The sequence below is a fragment of the Rattus norvegicus genome, chromosome 20, assembly GCF_036323735.1.
Source record: "Rattus norvegicus strain BN/NHsdMcwi chromosome 20, GRCr8, whole genome shotgun sequence".
In the NCBI taxonomy this organism is placed as follows: domain Eukaryota; kingdom Metazoa; phylum Chordata; class Mammalia; order Rodentia; family Muridae; genus Rattus; species Rattus norvegicus.
Genome location: NC_086038.1, coordinates 25,829,902 through 25,842,402, shown reverse-complemented (window position 1 = coordinate 25,842,402; position 12,501 = coordinate 25,829,902). Strand labels below are relative to the sequence as shown.

Genomic DNA, 12,501 nt, shown 5'->3' with positions numbered 1-12,501 from the left:
TGGCACATAAGCGACTGTGCACATGGAAGAATTAAACCTTTGGTAGAAAAGACATTTTCTTCACTGTAATAGAAAGCAAGAAAAGATGGGTGCATGTGGAGGTAGATCTACAAACTATGAAGGCAAAAGGCTTTCCATTCTGGTCAACAAAGGGCATTGGAAAGAAGATGTCTGCAAGAATCAGAGAATGTTGGAAGCCAAACTGAAAAGGTAGTTGCAGCTCTAGGTTCACCTTTGGGACTCTGGTAGCATACCACTAGATCTTTGGACAATCCAGGACCAGTAAGAAAAAAGGCATTCTGGTCCTTTGCCAAGTAATTTTGCTTTGACATCTAATAATACACAGTCATTAAACTGTACTCAAGCAACCATGGGCTATAGAGAAAGCAACAGGTGGCTTCATTCTTATGAATGAAACAATTTATATGTAGGTCTGGACATAGTCGGTCTTGCAAATTCCAGAAATTAGAAGGCAGAGGAAAGATTCTACAAACTCGAGTCCAGTCTGGGCTACAAAACATAAAAACCAGACATACAGACCAACCCACCACTAAGAGAAAAGGGAACATTTTGACTACAAATGATCTAGGTTTTGCTTGCAGTATGTCCTGAAAATCTTGGCATAGTAACAAAAAATTCTACAGGTAGGCCTGGTGGAGAGCACTTGTGATGAGGAAGCCTGGTTGTCTGCCTTTGGCTTCTTCCCACTTTCATTTTGACACTCACATACAAAGTAGGGAAATATGTTAAGAACGTAGCTCTGTGCTAAGAGCAAGTGCCTGGCAAGGTCAAGGTCTTAGATTTGATTTTCTATGGGGGGGGGGGCCTTGGAGTTGAAGAGTAGGTCCCTGCTAGTGTGGCCAGTAAACATAGCCCTCTGGAAAATAACCCTACAAGATTCGAAGTCCAGAGCCAGCAGCCTGAACTATGCATTCGGCAATCAGAGAGGTAAGAGGGAAGGAAGGGAGGGAGGAAGGGAGGGAGGGAGGGAGGAAGGAAGGAAGGAAGGAAGGAAGGAAGGAAGGAAGGAAGGAAGCCACATCAGAAAGAACAAAACAAGTTGCATATTATTACTGGTTTTGAGCATAGTAAATTGAATTACAATTCAATTATAATTGATATATAGTAATTATCACAAAATTAAGGGTAGATATGAACACAGTTGGAAATGGGGTAGGATAGGTAAGTGTCTTAGTCAGGGTTTTTATTTCTGTACAAACATCATAACCAAGAAGCAAGTTGGGGAGGAAAGGGTTTATTCAGCTTACACTTCCACATTTCTGTTCATCCAAGGAAGTCATGACTAGAACTCAAACAGGTCAGGAAGCAGGAGCTGACGCAGAGGCCATGGAAGAATCTTACTGGTTTGCTTCCTCTGAATTGCTCAGTTTGCTCTCTTATAGAACCCAGGACTACCAGCCCAGGGATGGCTCCACCCACAATGGGCTGGGTCCTCCCCCATTGATCACTAATCAAGAAAATGCCTTACAGTTGCTTCTCATGAAGGCATTTCCACAACTGAGGCTCCTTTTTCTGTGATAACTCCAGTTTGTATCAAGTTGACACAAAAAAAAAAAAAAGAAAAAAGAAAGAAAGAAAAGAAAAAAGAAAACTAGCCTGTACGGTGAGGGAAACTGAAGCTAAAAACAAAACAAACAAAAAAAAAAAAAACCAAACAGACAAACAAAACCTGTGCCATGGAGGCTTAATGCTGGCTCCTCCTTCACCACACTCTGACCTGCAATTAAACTTTACTTTGCCTATTTACTGATTGGTGCATCCCTATGTAGAAAGCACTAGTGCTAGTAATACACCATTGTACAAAAATGTTTCTGCTCAGATATGCGTCACCACCCAAAGAGATGGGTAAGAGTGGTCAACATCTGATCATTATCTCCAAGAACCCTGCCACATGCACACACGGGCACGCACACACACACACACACAGTTTGAGGCCAATCTGGACAGAAGACTTTGTTTTCATCAAAACAAAACACAAAGCAAGGAATCTGTACCGGTTAATCTACAGAACAATAATAGACTAAGTGAAACAAATTTTTCATTCCTTTTTGACCTAAAAATGGTAAAAGCTATACAAATTAAGTTCATTGAGGCCATTAACAAGGGTAGTCACATGGGAATTGACAGAGGTTCAAAGACACTACGACCATTTAGGAGATGATGCCAATCTGGTTTGTTTGTTTGTTTGTTTGTTTGTTTGTTTGTTTGTTTTTGGGGGATAGAGAGATGATTTGGTGGTTAAGTGCATTGGCTGCTCTTTCAAAAGACCCAGTTTCCCAGTACCTTATGGTGAACTGCTGTGACTCCAATCTCAGGGGATTGGATGCCCTCTTCTGGCTTTTATAGACATCGGACATGCACTTCTACAGATATATCTGCAGGCAATACACCCAGACATACAAAATAAAAACAATGTCAATCAAAACAAACATTGCTTTTGGTATTATGAATTGAGCTGGGACTTTGGCTAAATGTGTTCTGTATCAATAGCTAGGGCTGACTTTGTACTCAAACTAGCTGATTGCTCAAACTATAAGTCTTTTGTAATTAAGACTGGAATACTAGATATTATATTTTTTAAAGATTCATTTATTATAAGTACACTGTAGCTGTACTTCAGACACACCGGAAGAGGGTATCAGATCTCATTACAGGACAGATGGTTGTGAGCCACCATGTGGTTGCTGGGATTTGAACCACTGAGCCATCTCTCTAGCCTCTAGATATTATATTTTAAAATAAGATTTGAAGAGGAAAGAAAAAATAGACTACCAGGTGCAAAATAGAAGTATAAAATTTATTTTATACCACCCACAAAGTTCTATATAATCAGGAATGATACAATTTGCAATAGCTTTAAAAAAAAACATGACAAAGATTTAAAATATATCTTCAATTACAGTATTCATTTATCCTTAGTTAGAATTTTTTAAAAGAAAATTTATGCTTAAAACAAATGAGACATAAGGAAAATAAGACAATTTCCACAACTATTTTTACATTTATGTTTCAATACTAGTACATTTCAATGTATTTTGCTACATAAACATGAAATCATGTACAACTGCTGTGCACCAAAATTTAGCTTAATTAGATCTTTCAAGTAACATGCAATTCCAACTCACAAGTATTCAAGTACTGCTACGAAGTGTTCCGTTCTGTGCAGAGGACTCAATATTGACTATGTATTGAAACGACCATTATAGGATTTTCTTTCCCTTTAATGTGGCAAAGTGCTTTGCTTAACTGTTTCCCTCATAAGTGAAGAACTAAACTGTTTTTGTTTGTTTGTTTTTAATTTTGACAGCATTATTTAAGATAAAAACCTTTAATTACTGAGATGCGACAGTGGGATGGTAACAGTCAAAATTAACAGTGAGCATCTTCCAGGGGCTGGGTGGAAAGGGGTGCCTTCACAAGGAGACTCAGAACCCCGATTCACCACTACTGTACGTGGTGAGGAATGTGAACTAATGTCCTACTCCCACCAACACTAAACATTTTGCTGGTTCCTGTAAACCAAGTTAATGCCACACGTGTTAATTTATATGCTAGATCACTCTATGAGAGAAACATGAGTCAACTCAGGATTCACCCGCTGATTTCTCTGCCATGGCTTCGTACAGCTATCCCCATAGGGAACACTTCATGGTTTCCTAGTAACCCAAATATAACCATCGACCCACACATCACAATGCAAAAGCTGCCCAAAGTTTAGCTATAAAACCATTTCTGGAAAAATATTTCTCTTAAAGCACCTATCACAATGTTAACTCCATAAAGCTAAAAAAAATATGACCATACATTGCAATAAAAATATTTAATCTTTCCTATGAGCTGTGTTTGTAAAGTCAAATATAGTCAATCAGCCATTTTATCACAGCACAAAGAGATGTTGGAAAGAAGACTCACCAACATAAGAGGAGGCCACACTGAATATTCAAGGTTCTTTGGCCTGTTCCCCTTATATTTGTGCCAAAGAATGTATCACTATAGTCAAAATATACTACCTCATAGAGAGGCTGTTAAAGTAACCTCTAGACAGATTACTAGAAACTTCACAAATACATGTCAGCATTCTTAACTCTAGGTATACCTGCTCTAAAGATTTATGGCTACAAGCGAAGCAGAGGGAACACACACACACACACACACACACACACACACACACAGACACTCTCCAAAACAAAATGAATAACACCCAACAAAAGATATAATCCAGAGACAATAAAACCTGTTACCAATAATTTTGCATATTTATAATGAGGGGCTAGGAACTAAAATTGTTCAGCTAGCACCATCTTCTTCAAGAAACCTTCATTTCAACATATTTAAATATATTAAACTTTGATCATGAGGGGCATTAAAAGTCCTATTTAGAAAATTACTTGGTGGAAAAAGTCTTCCTATTAATGGTAAAGGGATATTTATCCCTATGCTTTTTATCACTGAGCAGAGAAGAGCAATCCCTGACCTAGAACTGTAGCAACCTGGGTTAGGTGCAGAACAGCATCTTCTAGGCCAAGTAAAGCGCACACGTGTGTACACACACACACACACACACACACACACACACACACACGCACCATAAACCTAAGCTTTGCAACAGATCTTTAATAGCACAACAGCTGGCTAAACAATGGAAATGAAGCTAGCTGAGAAACAGGCTTGTAAGGTTTCTGTTTTTCTATTAGCTCTATTCGGTAAACACACATGGCAAATGCATACATGCAGGCAAAACATACATCGTTTCATTCATATTACTTGACTTGCTGTGTGACATGGAGCAAGCTACTGGCTATTCTTGCTGGCAGCTTGTCTGTCAAAGGGAACTGCTTTTTGACTTCAGAGCTGGTGAGACGTTGCACAAAGCACTCTGAAGACAGGATACCATCCTACTGCTCCTGCCTCCCCATGGCCTGGAATTACAAGTGTACATACCACACTTAGGGAGAGATGCTAAGCTTTTTTTGTTTTTTCATTCACGTCCTATTTAGTGTCAAAATATTACCTATTTTTAACATCTATTTTCAGTTAAAATTAGAAGAGGGCAGACGAGAAGTATTAATCCTTCCTCACCAGAGCTTCTGGTGGCTCATCACCAATGACTTACGTTTGCAACCAGATTGTGTGTAAGGATGTGGGGCTCTATTGTCTGAGCAGGGATTTAAGACAAGATCCTAGTTCCAGTATATCAGGGCCATTATTAAGATACCAGTACAGCTAAAGAACTTCTACAGTAAATTTACCTTAGGAAACAGGTTCCCATCAACAGAATGAGATTGTTGGTAGATATAGGTATTTGTTTCTACAAAAGGTAGAAAATGAGGATAAGGGAAAGAAAGTCCATCTACATATAAGATCCAGTGACTAAAACTGCCTGGCAGGTTTGAATTTTAGTAGCTGGAGATAGGAAAGCCAGAGAGAATGGTTCTTTCTGTAGTACTAGGGATTGGACCCAGGTGGCTTCCAGCAAGCTTGGCAAGCACCATGTCACAAACTCTATGGCAGCTCTGCACCCCACTGGTGTTCCTTTTCCTTCTATCATCCCACATCTGTCTCTCAAGCAGTTGGGATCACACACTTGAGTCAAGCGGGTTGTTAGACTTTGTGACATGTGGTTTTAAAAGATAAGCCAAGATGCTGAGGCAAAAGCCAGTCTGATGTCTCAAAAGAAAGCAGAATGGAAAACGTGAGTGAACCAGATACATTTGCGTAAGGGATGACCTGAGCGGTGGGACCAGGATGCACACACAAGACAACAGCAGATTTTTAATCATAAGGAAATCCAAATGTAGAAAAGGAATGAAGAAATTGTTAACCTTTTAATTTTGAAGCTAGAAACATTGCAGACTGCAACAAAGTAATTTTGAGCACTGGGATCTCAGGGTCAACGTGAGAGATTATGACTAACACATAGTTTGAGCATATAGGTTATCCGGGAAAAGAACTGGGGCTAACAATACAATTAGCTGAGTAGGGAGCCCTGTGTCTATACCCTAGCAATTAAAAGAGATCATCTGAACCAGGAATTTCAGGAAAGGATTTGGCAACATGCTAAGATTTTCTAGAGCTGAATGTAAACACGAATGATGACTCCTTACCAAGGAAACCCAAGGTCTAGGATGGGAGAATGTTGATGGTGTTTACCTGATACAAAAAAATCTGGTTCAATCCCAGCACCAGAAAAACCAGGTGTGGTACAGTCAGAGGCAGAAGCAACCACTACAGGTTCAAGGCCAGATCAGTCCATGTCACCTGGCCAGGTGTGTATAGTGACACCCAGTTTCAGAAGGAAAGAAAGGGAAAAAGAAGTTCTCAACATTCTTGGCCATAGTTCAAGACTGTGCTATATACCACCATGAGACTCTTAAGTCCAGTCTCACAATTTAATAGAAGCCCAATTTCTATTATATAAAGACAAAACCAACCAACCAAATGAAAAATAAAACAAAAGAGAAATGCTTAGGAATCTTAACGATTTTGAAGAAAATCAGGTCAAGTGGGAAGACACAGTGACTATCTAAATGGTCTTCACAATTTTCTAATGCTATGAGAAATACAGTATGAAACACTCATTTCATTGAAAAAAAAAACTTAGTCATCTCAAACCACTAAGCAATGACCATACCACATGGCTAAATATGCCAAAGTGAGCAGCACATAGAAGTAATAAAGCAGCGGTTCCATTTATGATGACGGCCGCATCAGTACTGAAGTCGAGGAGGGGCAGCAAGGGAGTGTAACCACAGCTACAGAGTATATACAAAGACATGCTTTCTTCAATGGTTTCCTCAGCCAGCCCTCAAGAACTCCTTGTGTATTCCTAATACTGGGTTCCAGAGGGAATGACAGAAACAAGGATTGCCATGTGCATAGGAAAGAGTTACTAGGTTAATGTCATAGGTTCTCCTGGCAAAGCCTAGGATAGACAGTCAAGGGAATCTTGACCTAATCTCAACATTACCTTTCTTGTTCTGAACCTCACCAGAGGACAGAAAGCTGTTTATGTTTGACTTGCACAAAAATCAAGAGAATTCTCGGTACTACAATCCTCTCTGTGTGAGAAAAGTTTGTTTTATCCAGTTCTGAGAACAGAGTGGCCCTCAAGCTGTTAAACTTGATAGGTGCCTTCCGTCCTGAGAGCTCAGGGATTGAGCACTGCCTTCTGAGGAGACTTCTGGTGCAGCAGTAGTCACCACATTATCCTTTATCATAATAATTCTTGTCGTAAATGTGTAGTAAAGATGAAACTCAGTTGTATTAAATCTAGACTCAAAGATTCCCACGCACTGAGGAGTGAAACTCAGGGTAGCTTCCTGTTAAAGACTGCATACACCTACTTGTTTGGCACAAAGGTAAATGCACCCACAATTGATAGAAGATGTCATGTCATGTCTTGACTTGATAGCTTCATCCCACACAGAGTCTCATTATATATATATAATATGACTAGTTTGGGGTTAGTTTTGTACATGCTACTGTGAAATGATAATGAGAAGTAGGTTACTTCATGTGAATTAAGTCAGTATATCATTTACAGAAGAATAGCCATTCAGTTAACTATGTAATGGAATGAATGTAAGTGAATAGCTTACAGCTTTCACCTAATGAAGTTCTGTGTCTCACAAATGCAATGACTTTGTTTGGGAAATAATTTAAGATGTGGACTTGTTCCAAAAATTGGCCTCTATTAGCCTCAAGTCCCAACAATAGATTTCAATGAAGTTTGTAACACGGTCTCTTTGGTACCTGGCCTTCCTAGGTACTTTGTAGAGAATTGGAAACAGGACATATGCAAGGCCAACAAACACAAGAACAACAAAACAGCTAAGAGGGAGCTGGAGTACAACTTTAATCCCAGCACAGAGGCAGGAGCAGGGAGATAGCTCTGTGAATTCTAGGCTGGGCTAGCTAGCTTGGTCTGCCACAAGAGTTCCAGGACAGCCAGAACTACATAGAGATCCAGTTTCATAAAACGTAAACCCACCAAAAATGGATTTTTGAGAGGGCAGGTGATGTATAATTCTATAGTAGGCAAGATCATAGCATCACCAGGGCGACCATGGAAGTCATATACAATGTACCCAATGTTCGCACCATGAACAACAGTCTTAACTAGAGCTCCACAAATGAGGTAAAAGGAATGGAATCTAATTATAATAAAACAGTAGAGGTGTAGAAAGACTGTTAGATGGATGAGTTGGATAAGTGACTGTCATCTCCAACCAATTTATTTTGTTTCTTAAGAAAGACCATTCTTGGGGTTGGAGATTTAGCTCAGTGGTAGAGCGCTCCCCAGCTCCGAAAAAAAGAAAAAAGAAAAAAGAAAAAAAAAAAAAGAAAGACCATTCTTAAAGCAGTGTATAGCCATCAGACAGTGCAGTAGAACATCAACAAAGCACAGGATGTCCACAAAGCACATCAGAGAGACCATGAACGTAATAGAATGAAGTTCCCACAGAGGGCTGTTGGTTGAGGCACTCCATCTCTAATGTTAACCTTAACAATGGAATGACAACATTTTTGTTGAAACTGATTAGCTTCGTGTACTTATTTTGCCAAAGTTCAACTAAATTCATAAACCCCAACAGTCCCATTCATCAACATTGGTGTATGCAACCAAGAACATGACCTTATCAAAAAAGACACATCAGCTTGACTACATATTACTGTAACTCTTCATTTATAGATAATTTGTGATGTCCTTTGAAAGTAATTCCAAGCATCCTTTATTAGTCTGTATTATAAGAGGTAATTCAAGGAAAAACAAACCAATCAAATTGAGAAGCATTAAATGAAATGTGCCTTGGAAAGATGGACAGATGAATGGACAAATAAAAGCAGGAGGAGAAGATTCTATCCTGTAATGGCAAGAAAAGGATTTCTAGCTGAGGTCTGAGACCTCCAAGGTTAATTTCTAGTGATCTACGCTAATAAATACCTAACTGAAGCAGATCAAGCAATAAATGATCACACTTACATACCTACGTAAGAAACCCTAGGCTTAAAAATGTTTATAAATGGAAATCTAAGGCACGCAAAACACTAAATCAGATCAAAAGTTGTCTTTATCCCAGGAGCATCTGCCTCCTTGGACACGATGGAATGTCAGTGGACATGTCTTATTTACAATCCCTTCCTCTTCCTAAATCTGCCTCGGTCAGAAACTGACACTTTGCACCATGTGTCATTTTTAATAAGTTATTCTCTAGAGAGCTCACTGCAGCTGTTTACATTTGCACCAAGATTGTGGTAGTTGTGGGCTTCTTGTGGCCTCTCTGAGAAGCACCATGAGGGTTCCTGAGGTACAGGAATCCTTATCCAGATCCAAAGAATCCGACCCCATGAGTGTCAGTAGCACCTGTGCACTTGGATCTCACTGAAAGGTCTCTTGGTTTTAGACGTTTTTGTTTGGGGAAATCATTCTTGATATATAAATAAGTCAATTAAACAATGGGCAAAACAATGGAACACTAAAATAATTAGGATGCTGATTTTATCTGTGGCCTTCAAAATAGAGGATTACTCAAGAAGTTAGGATTCCCATTTTCCTAAACACAATAGAGTAAGATTAATGAATAATTTGGCTCTCAATACTACCATGGGACTCCAGGGTAAGGGTGACAATGCTAATGCAAGCTTGTCCCCTCGATTATCTCTACAGAATATGTCCTTCTCATTTGGGAAGAACATGTTACTTATGTTCTGATCTTGAAACACTGGGAATCTTTGACTGATCCCAATTTGTTCCCTTTCCCTTTCAAAGTACCTGTCATAGGTCATATACTTAATTCGGGAGGCGACTTCAGAAGACAATTTTTTTCTAATTAAAAAGGGGAAATTGATATTGCTGGCATTTTGTATTTTCAATTTTTTAGAGATTCTCTATTCTATAAGTAAAGAACCAAGGTCATATGTGATTTGTGTACAGGCTGAGGGTAATGGGATGGGACTGTACAGGGCAAGAACAAACGACTTCTCTGGTATTCAAATACGCACACGTAACAGACATTAGGATTCTGCTATATACTATTTCAAGTTACTCTTAAAAATAGAAAGTGCTTTTTAAAATATTTACAGTTAGCAAACAGCCTCCAACCATCACTAGAATAAAGAATTACTTTATATAGGAGAAATGTTTTAAGAGAAAAAGCATTTCATTGGTTTACTTCAAAGAAAAGTGCACATATGATGGCAATGATTGGAAGATGCATGAACAATGGCACCAGAAAACAATCACTCAGGTCATTACTACCATGTTGATGTGGTTAAAGCACCAGGAGTTGTGTAGAGTTAATACTACATCTTGGTTTTTACATCTTATTGCAGAAACCTGTTATAAACCCTCTTAATAGCAAACTAAATAAAATGAAATAAAGCACCAGACTCTGTGGTTCTAACGCAGCCAACACCTAACCAAGATGTTTAAATATTTAAAACTATAAAAATTTTATTTTTACTGAAAATGTTCACCTTCTACTAATTCTCAAAATATAACCACAGTTAAGTACCCACCCTTTTATTTAAAATTTTTACCTCGGAGTTGAAATGGGTGAAATGAAGCAACAGTAAACAACAGAATGACTTTCTTTTGAACAGCACCGGAAAAACTACACCACATTAGCAAAGGCATTACAGGAGAGAAGCCTTTAGACCCAACGGTTGTAGGGTCCCGCGACGTGAGTGAGAGCATAAGGGGACACGGTAACAACGTTGTCGCTGGTTAAGGTTGATGCAACTCGAGAAGGAATTTGGTATGATAAATTGGTTTCAGGAGATAAATCAGGATCCTCCCTGTCTGCGGGGGGTTTTTTTGTTACTTTTTTACATTTACACTTAATTCTGTTGATATCAAAACCGTGATTAGGCTTATTTAGATTTTTGTGCTGGTAGAATACAAGGGACACACGAAAAGGGACCTCTCGTTTGGGAGAACTCAAAGAGGTGGTAGCATGAAGCTCTTTCCGGGCACACTCAATCAGCACTGAGCCATGAATGGGTGCTATCGCCACGCCACCAAAGGCAGGATCATTATAGATCTCCTCACTGTCTGACCAAAATTCATCAAGTTGAGGGATGTTACCATCCTCGGGTTGAGGAGGCTCATCTGTTTCCGAATGCCGTTCATCTTCCACCTGACAGGAAGCCAGTTTCTGAGGAGAGCTGAGGAAAGGGAGCTGCTGGTTTGACTGGTTAGAAGTTAGATGATCAGGTGGACTTGTGAGAGGCTCAGCATGAAGGGGAGAATCTGCTATGGGAAGAGATTGGTGAGGAAGAGCAGCCACTTCAGCAGCAGTCTGCACAATTCCAGTACATTCCCCAGGAGCTGCATTAGCACCACTGTGTGCTCCAGAAGGCATTGTGCAGTGGAGAATGCTACTTGTTTCTGGAAAGCCACCTGAGGCTGTTTTATTGTACATACAGGTAGATGTTTCTGTGGAGGAAGCCTGCAGGGGACAGAAGTCTGTAGATTCATCTTTCACTGGGTGAGGAGTAGATGAGGCTGATGAATAGATCTTAGTGTTGTGCGAACCTTTAAACAAAATAAAATAAAACTATCTCACTAGTAGTTCATAAACACAAAGTTACACCCAGCAAACATGAAAACAACCACAGAAGCTATTTGGCACCTGTCAGTTGTTAAAAAGTATTTTTAAAATGCTTTTCTCCCTCCTGGTATTCGCTCCTGGGGAAGCAAGCACTCTGTCATTTGGCTGTAACTAGGCCTGTAATTAAACATTGCTTTGCTTTGTTTAAGACAGTGTCAAAGCATAATCCTGTTTATCCTAACACTCACTATGTAGACCACCAGTTCTCAATATGGGGGGCAAGATTCCTTGCAGGAGTAAGGTATCCAATAACCCTTTCACAGGGGTCATCCAAGACCATAAGTAATATCAGATACTTACACTACAATTCATAATGGTAGAAAAACCATAGTTATGAAGGAGCTATGAAACTAATGTTATAATTGGATGTCACCAATGACATGAGAAACTGTGTTAAAGGGTCACAGCATCAGGAAGGTTGAAAACCAGTGATAAAAGCCTGGAATTTAGGGATCTGCCTGCCTTTGCCTCTGCTTCCCAAGTGCTAGGATCAAAGGCATGTGCCCTTTTCACTTTTTAAAACTGTATCATGGGTATTGGAGAGTTGGCTTCAGGGGTTAAGAAAACCTGTAGCTATTGCAGAGAACTAAGTTTGGATTCCCAGTGCCCACGAGGAAGGCACCTACAACTGTCTGTAACTCCAGTTCCAGGAGACCCAAAACCCTCTTCTGACCTCCTGAGGAACCAGGAATGCTGTGGTGCACAGACATATTCTGTGAAAAACGCATCTGAAACAGGGTCTTTATAGTACAGGTTGGCCTGCAGTTTACACAGTCCTCCTGCCTCAGTACTGGGATTAAGAGCATATACCAAAATCGCAGGCCTTCTAATGTTTTAGGGTCATGCTACAGATTTAATCCCAGGACTT

General features: G+C 39.6%; 1 protein-coding gene across 3 annotated transcripts in view; it reads right to left on the bottom strand.

Moving 5' to 3' along the window:
* Positions 1 to 2,804: 2,804 nt before the first annotated feature.
* The window catches only part of Tet1 (tet methylcytosine dioxygenase 1), a 72,793-nt gene continuing 63,096 nt past the window's right edge, over positions 2,805 to 12,501 (bottom strand). For all 3 annotated transcript variants that reach the window (XM_039099324.2, XM_063279662.1, XM_039099325.2), the window contains exon 12: positions 2,805 to 11,557. In XM_039099324.2, the coding sequence (XP_038955252.1) occupies positions 10,674 to 11,557 (884 nt within the window). In that variant the 3' untranslated portion in view covers positions 2,805 to 10,673. The remainder of the gene's footprint in view (positions 11,558 to 12,501) is intronic.